The 8,150-nt window shown below is 35.9% G+C and overlaps 1 protein-coding gene across 3 annotated transcripts; it reads right to left on the bottom strand.

Annotated features, from left to right (window-relative positions):
- Window positions 1–5,418: 5,418 nt before the first annotated feature.
- LOC107655220 (U6 snRNA-associated Sm-like protein LSm6) lies at window positions 5,419–7,559 on the bottom strand. 3 transcript variants are annotated; one of them, XM_016442658.1, is made up of 4 exons: window positions 7,475–7,559; window positions 6,943–7,042; window positions 6,399–6,512; window positions 5,419–5,810 (listed from the first exon to the last, which is right to left on the bottom strand). In XM_016442658.1, the coding sequence occupies exons 2-4, from the start codon at window positions 7,034–7,036 to the stop codon at window positions 5,776–5,778; spliced, it is 243 nt and encodes an 80-aa protein (XP_016298144.1). In that variant the 5' UTR covers window positions 7,037–7,042; window positions 7,475–7,559; the 3' UTR covers window positions 5,419–5,775. The 3 variants fall into 3 exon arrangements, with proteins under 3 accessions (XP_016298144.1, XP_016298161.1, XP_016298153.1); XM_016442675.1 differs by lacking the exon at window positions 7,475–7,559 and adding an exon at window positions 7,383–7,461; XM_016442667.1 differs by lacking the exon at window positions 7,475–7,559 and adding an exon at window positions 7,197–7,375.
- Window positions 7,560–8,150: the final 591 nt, after the last annotated feature.

The raw sequence follows: 8,150 nt of genomic DNA, 5'->3' as shown, positions 1-8,150 counted from the left end.
TGATTCAATGACATTATATATATATGTATATGCCACTTTATTAAAATAATATACATACAACTAAATCTGTATATGTTTTTGTATGTTTTAAATTCATGTCTGTCTTTTAGATTTACTTATGTCAATACATCAACATGTATGGCTATACAAATACATGACATATATGTCCAAAACTGTATTACACATAGCCTACATAGACCTACATATTTGTATGGGCTAGATATAGGTATGAAGAGTTCAGATGCAAAAGCCTCTAAGTGCCGTCTGAAATTTTCATCTAAAATTAACATTTTTATCAGGCTCCTACATTTATGTTCAGTTATTTCACTTTAGTGGCATAGAAAAGGACCTATACATTGCCATTACAATTACTGACCCGAAACATAGAAATTGTTTCAGTTTCTAATAGGTTTTATATATGTTTTTACTTCATATGACAACATATTTCATATATGGAAATGTAATTTATGAGCATACATATATTGCATTTGCATATGGGTTGGAATGACTGGATTTCACACACAAAAATTCACAGAGTAACAGTAAATGTGCACCCTTAGATGCTGCTGCTGATTTGCACTAGATTTACTCTAGGGGATCAATAAAGTATCTCTTAAGTAACTACGAACATACAGTGGCTAAGTAGTGCTGCACAAGAGCTTGAATATAAAATGTCAGCCAAACATTTATGAGACCATAATTGACAGCAGCGAGAGTGCATGCAACTTGGCATTTGCACATATTTGTGGCAGCAGCCTCAGACTGAACTATTATAGCAATTTGAGTACCCTTTGACTCTAATTAACTTGAGGACAAATAAAATAAAAGTGCACAGATTTGCAGAGAAATTGGCTCGGCTCTTCTGTTCAAGTCACAATTCATTCCAGTGAAACCCTTCAGATCAGCCAGAGATTAAGGAAAATGCCAGCTGTTAAAATGATTTTAATCTACTATTCTTTCTCTCTATCCATCCCATCTGCACACATTCTCCTATTCTGAATCCCAGTTGTGCCCTTGATGGCAAGGCCAAAGGTGCTCAGTGATTTCTAAACATGACAGATACAGGACACACTCAATTACCATTGGCTATCTCCGCAACTTGACAGCACAAAGCCACCATGGATACTCACAGAGAAACAAAACACTCTGGCAATTCCATTAGCATGCTGGGCGCTTGCCAGCAACTCTCTGCATTATGTTCCATGGTAGACAAATTGGCAGTCAAAATGGTGTTGTGAAGGGGGCTAATTGCTTGAGTGCAGTGTTAGCCTGTAATTCATGTGAGACTCGAAATGCACAGGGAGATGGGCTGACCCAACTGTCTGACGTGTCCTAAGATGCGGCGATGAATGTGATGCCAGAACACCTCTGCTGTTGTGATCTGACATTTCTTGTGAAGGAGAATGTTATTCATTAGCTTTTTGCTAATGAGCCAAAAGCTTAAAGACCCAGTCAAATCAAAAGTTTATTATCTTTGGATCATCTATGCACCTTATTTTGCAATGCGGAAGTAAGCTGTTTTCTGTGAATGTGCGAGACTTCCACATTTATTAGCTGCTATAGGTAAATACCTAATAAAATAGACTAAACGGAAAACTATTTGCGCTACAATCCAGTGTGTTTATGATTATGATAATATATCAAATACCAGTTTGCAACATCAAGCAGCATAACCGACTTTTTTTGTACAGCTAAAATAACTGGATGACACATGAAGCCTTGCCTTGTATATTCAAGTAACTAGGGTGACCATACGTCCTCTTTTTCCTGGACGGACGGGGATTTCTAAATTGCCTAAAATGTCTGTTTTTCCCATTAACATTATTCCCTCTCGAACACTGCGATTGGTTGATTGTTGTACAATGCCTGCACGCTGTTGTTCAAACTACTTTTTAGTCATTATCTTCAGCAAATATGAAAACCAGTCCAGGACATTTTCGCAAAAAAAAAGGGATTATGGTCACCCTAAAGTTATAAATGGATGGATATGCTAGTATTTTCCTAAACAAATCCATCATTAACAGATGTAAACATAAAAAAAAAATGTGCAGTCTTTTTGTTATAGGAAAATTTACACAATTCTGATAGCAATAGTAAATCGTGTTCCTGGCTACGACGTAGCACAATGGCTATTTATTAAAAAAAGGTCCCTTTTATATGAGCCCCCTGCTCAAACAGCATATAATACACAAAAACATATAAACAAACATTTACATAGGGTATATGCTAAGCTAGCAGGCTAATTAGTTAATGGTATGCTAAGCTAGTACACTGTGTGTAGCCTACTACACTGTGCAAAACATATGCTAACTTAAAAAAAAACACAGAGAGAATGAGAATGTTTTATTTCAGTCTAACTTCGTTATATTAACGTATTTTAAATCATATTTAAAATACATAATGGTCATCGTAATAAGACTTCAGACGGCATAGCTAGGCTACATCATGAAGAAGTTTTGAAGGATTTGTATGGGTAGACCAAATTCTTAATGACTTAAAGGCTCATTTTAGTTCATTTGTTAAAAGTATCAGTGCATTTGAATGGAATAAGTTCAGCTCAAGTTTAAGTTAATTTCAATGTAATAAACACAAAAAAGTATATGACCTATCCCCCACATGAAAAAGTTCAATATTTGAATATGTGATTTGAATATTGGAATGTACTGCAAACATTGTCAGAATAGGTACCATGGAGTGAATGTTTCTTTGGTTGGCGTAAACGGAGGCCATATTCTCTTAAGCCATAGAGACTAATGTATACCTTTTCCAAATCAATGAACAGACTGCCATTGCTCCAACACACTTTATCCCGTAAGTTGAAGTAATCAGTTTTCATCAGAGAGGTATAATTTACAACCACAAGAGGTCGATATACACTAGCAAGCGCTGCTGTCAGGGCCAACATACCCCCCGGGGCTTATTTTTCCCCAAAATGAATGTCACTTCTTCCAGCCAAGCAGCTTCACATTGCCATTTGTAGGTTAGTCCGAATAAATCATTCAACCCCCTCTTGCAAACATCCACAACAGTTCCTTTCAGATAAGAAGGTCAGGGAGCACATTCCAGGCCAAGGTTGACAGTATTGGAGTCTAAATTAAGAGTCTGCATGTGGTAGAATGCTGGTCAACAACAGCCTATGTATGAGCTTAAATGGCTCACATATTCATTCAGATAGTACACGGCTGAAGCCATACACATTTGCTATTATTTTAACCTTAAAGGGAAAAATAAATGATAAATATACATCTGTTTAAATATTCACAAGTTTATATCATGTGCATAGGTTTCTGACATTAAGTTGAAAAAAAAAAATCATAGAGAAATTTAATTAATAATAATAAAATTCAAACTGCATACAATGGCAACCCATGTAACACATCTCCACCAGTATGCTGTCTAGAATGGTGTGCAAGAATTGACTGAAAGCTGATCCCTTCATTTCGATTTTCTCTGGCAGAGAAGAGTCTCTCCAGATCAGGTTCACACACTGTGATCCATGGCATTGCTTTACACATACATTCTGCTTGCTTTGCTGTGTAAAATACTGGAAATGTCTGTATTACTTCTAGTTCTAGGGGTCAAAGAGGAACATTTTATTCCTGCTCAGATGGAAGCCCTCATGTAACAGTTCAGGTGTACCTTTGTTTACCAAACAAAATACTCAAAGCCACAATAGCGTATATGCCTGTATATTCATGTAAAAATATATTGGAGATATATATGCAAGATTACATATTTTATGCAAGATCAGATTATGATTATGCAACCATTACTCCAGTCTTCGGTGTCACATGATCCTTCAGAAATCATTGTAACATGCTATAACAATATACGTCTAGTGTGTGCATGATTACTAAGTCGAAATTCTGACTGACACACACACACACACACACACACACACATATATATATATATATATATATATATATATATATCCTAAGCACATTTTACCAATTCTAAGCCATATCAATCATAATAACTATGAATTTTGTATAAAAATATTTTATAAGTCATATATAATCGCTAACAAGGGCTAAAAGTTATAAACTCATTATTCAGGTCCATAAAACCTTCAAAAAATTTTTTTTTTTTTTTAAAGTCTAAAGAGTTCTGATGGTTTAATTCTTGGTTTAACACCTAATTCTTCATCTTAAGTCTGACCTTAACATTTTATCAATGTTTAAAACTTCTATCGTTCTATCTAAACTTTTTTTTTCCTCAGGATTTTTGGATGAATAGAATATTAATAATTACAGCATTTATTTGAAATATCATTTTTGTAAAATATTTAAAGATCTCTACTGACAGTTTTGATTTAAAAAAAAAATATCTTACTGACCCCAAATATTTGAAGGGTAGTGTACATTCATTCTGTAGTGAACTATGAATACTAGCATCACAATAGTTTGTCATTTTCTTTTCAACAAGGTGTTGCAGACAATACATGTTTTACTGTACACTACAGTATTTAGGAATTGGGGCAAATCTCTGATCCGTTGCAATATCAGGGTCCAACTGCTGGTGGCGCTGCAGACCTTAAACTCACTGGACAAACATGAATGCAACAATCCAGTATAATAAAAGCTAAAGCCTAAAAGTGCAAACGTGCCATATTCTTTCACAGCCAAAATAGCATTATGTGCAAGGGCAAGGACTGACAACCACTAATATCTGAGTTCCCATTATGACCCAACATCTATGATTCTGTAATCAAATCCGTATGATTATTGCATATCATACAATAAGCACAAAATGATAGTACCTGTACACAGATTTTGAAGCCAGTATTTGTTGCCAGTTATGATGTTGCTGGCTGTTGCTCTCTAGGTCATTATAGCAGCCCTCATAAGACAGAGACTATTTAGTCATTGGGTCATTACAGTGAACAGCGCTAAATAATCTCGGAGCGCAGAGCAGCGTCGTCAGAGGGGCTCTGGTTTTTGATTGCAATAGGAAAGCATTTGCTGCAGTCGCCATAATGATATCAAGCTCCTGCTAGAAAGCCCCCGCTCACTCCGGTTACGGACAAGGTTTAATCAATATTGTGTCCTTCATCCTGCATTCAGGGCCGACCTTGGCAGCCTTTTGTCTCCTAAACGAGGGCAAAGAGCATATAAGTGGATACAGAGAAAAAAAAATAAGGGCCCAAGCATTGATCCCACATGAAAATAAAACACTAGTGCATCCAATCAGCTCATTAGGAAGCTAATGAATCATCATATGTTTATCATTATTTTACCTTTGCCTAATGAAGTGTCACCGTGCCATGATCGTTTGTAAATTTATTAGAGCCTCCTAATGTAGGCAGAAAGGGGCAGACAACACCAGCACAAACAGATCAGGGTACAGTCGGGGTCTACCTATTGATTCATTTGAAAACAAAGAACATTATCATGCAATAGGGGGCTATAGTAGACCAAATGATGTGAAACAGTCAGCAGGTACATTTAAGCAGTGAATATGAAATATGCAGATAAAGGAGCCCTGAACAACCTCCAGACTTGAAAGTGCTAATCAGCAATTCCTTACGACTGAATTATCACCATTTAAATATTCATAGAAGCATCTCAGGAGCAGATAAATCATGAAAACACAAAAGCAAAATCTATTGTCGAAAAACAAATTTACTGCATCACTCTGCAGAACACCAAATTTTGTGTTACAAAACATGAAACAAACTTATTGAACATTATCATCAACTAACAAAGGATTATGAATATCGCCAGTAAACAATTTACTTATCTAATAATGAATAAAGAAACTAGTAAAATGGCTTCACATCTTCCTCTTCTGGGTGCTGATGTATAACACTAGAGGACAAAGAAAACAAAATTAACTTTGGTATACGCAAAAATTATTTTGAAAAAGTTATTTTGAAAAAGTTGAGAACATGCTCACATATAGCTTCCGAAACTACATTACTGTTAAAAAAAACACTGGCTCACAGGGTGCGAACTACGGGGGAGCTCGGCTCCCCTTAATAAGACATGGGCTCCCCTGAAAACATGATTTGTGAAAATTTGGGGGATCTCAAAAAAATATTGACAATGTGTTATTTTGATAGACTTTTTGTGGGTGGTTTTTTGTTGTTTCACCTATCAATTCGTGTCGATAAAGCATAATAGAGTAAATCCTGTATAGTGATTTATCCTATATAGTGCTTGCATAAAGTAGTGCATACACTTGTAGCTGTTATGTATCTTTGTAAGTCATTGTAAGCAAGCGCACGAACCCCCCTCCCCCCCATAAAAAAAACAAAACAAGTGGGCTCCCCCAAAGTCCAGGGTATAGTTCGAACACTGCTGGCTCAGTATGTAAAAAAAAAAAAAAAAAAACACTATGACAAACCACTCAGGAAAGCTCAGGTCTTTAAAAACAAACATCTATACATTACACACCGTTGTTTCCTCTGAGAAATGCATCTCCATACTTGTTCTTCAGCTGGCCATTGACATATTCCTCTGTCTGTTCCACAGCAATATTCATGTAGCCATCAAGGCAGGCCAGGACTCCTGAGGGCAAAACACACGTTAGACAATGTAACTTATGTGCCTTTTCAATACTTTTTTGCCAAAGATCAGGGGCGCAGGCAGAACTGGTGGTAGTGCGCCTTTTAGAAAATGTAACTTTCTCATCTTAGTGATATTTTGTATAGATTGCACATAAAACTAATTATTTGTACAATACAAATTGCACAATATTGAACAATAAAACAATTACGACAAAACAAGCATTGAAAAGAGCTATTTAAAAAAAATACTTATTTCAATTCACCCCCTCGACATTTTTCCTCCCTCTGAAGAACCTGTTTTCTTACTGCATATATGAGGAAGCCCAATTTTAAAGTGTGATTTTTAGATCTTTAAAATGTCATGTAAATTGAAACAACCTTATAACGTTACAGGAATATAAATCTCATTTAAGATGCTCTTCTGCTTTTACCTCTGTAATCAACACCAGAGTTCAGCTTCACCACCACTGGTCTCCCAATGATCTGCTTCAGGAAATCACTTGGTGTCTGCTTCCGGAGACTCATTTTTTACTGAAAATACAGAGATCATAAATAACTAACTAAATGAAGGTTATGAATAACTAACTAAAACAAAGATATAAGAAACTGTACACTGGCTGTATCGTTAGGTAAAATAAGTGTTACGGTAAGGAGAGCAGCGCCGTAAGATTTGTGTATCGCTCACCGACTAACGTATACCAAACACATTTTTTACAAATGAAACAGTAAGTCTATGTTTTAACCCGCTGTCCTCTGCAGTAGTAACGTTATAAGCTGTTCTGTTCGGACAGAACCGGTGTACTTGTAGCATGAGCTGCTCATTTAGCCTGTTAGCATTACAACCCAATGTAAAGCACAATCAATTTATTACACAAGTCACGGGATATAGTACTGCAGTTCATTTAACCCTCCGATAACGTCAAGTGCACTCGTTCATTTAAAGAAAATAAAGTAGTCGCTCGCCTCTATCGTTTTGCAACGTTTGCCGCACGTTTGGACTAACGTTAAGCGTCTGTGTGTTGACCAATGAACTGAAGCGCTTATTCTATTTCCATGCTGTTTACACCGCACAGCCAATCAGATGCGTCGATAAAAACCTAGCGTACGGAAGCCGCAAAGGTGCCATTATGTACTTTGATAAAGAATGCGGAGAGGGAAAATGAGCCAGAAAGACAAAGGTAATGAAGGAAAAGCTTCGCTTTTGTTTTATTAGGAAATTAGAATGATAGACAGATATAAGGATGGATGAGTGAGCTAATGATAGATAGACAGATAGATAGATAGATAGATAGATAGATAGATAGATAGATAGATAGACTGTAAAAATGAGGTGTAAAATAAAATATTTTGTGTAAAAAAAATATGCACAAATATTGTGTATACACTAAAAAAATATGTATATCTATTAGGAGTGTGCGATATATATCGTCTGCGATAATATCGTAATTGTTGTTTTAACGATGTGCGATTTGACATTATCGAGTATTTTGCAAAAACCATTCAAAACATCCCTACAGAGCGCACGCATACAGAATTTGACTAAAAAGATAATGGACACTTCTAGAAAAAATGGCTTTATAAAGGTAAAAATACCCATAAAATGTAAAAATCAGTTTAAACTTATTGGAAAAGATTAATT

Source organism: Sinocyclocheilus anshuiensis, unplaced genomic scaffold (assembly GCF_001515605.1).
Source record: "Sinocyclocheilus anshuiensis isolate Anshui unplaced genomic scaffold, SAMN03320099.WGS_v1.1 scaffold1231, whole genome shotgun sequence".
Lineage (NCBI taxonomy): Eukaryota > Metazoa > Chordata > Actinopteri > Cypriniformes > Cyprinidae > Sinocyclocheilus > Sinocyclocheilus anshuiensis.
The sequence above is the reverse complement of the archived record's forward strand: the minus strand, read 5'-3'. Positions and strand labels throughout refer to the sequence as shown.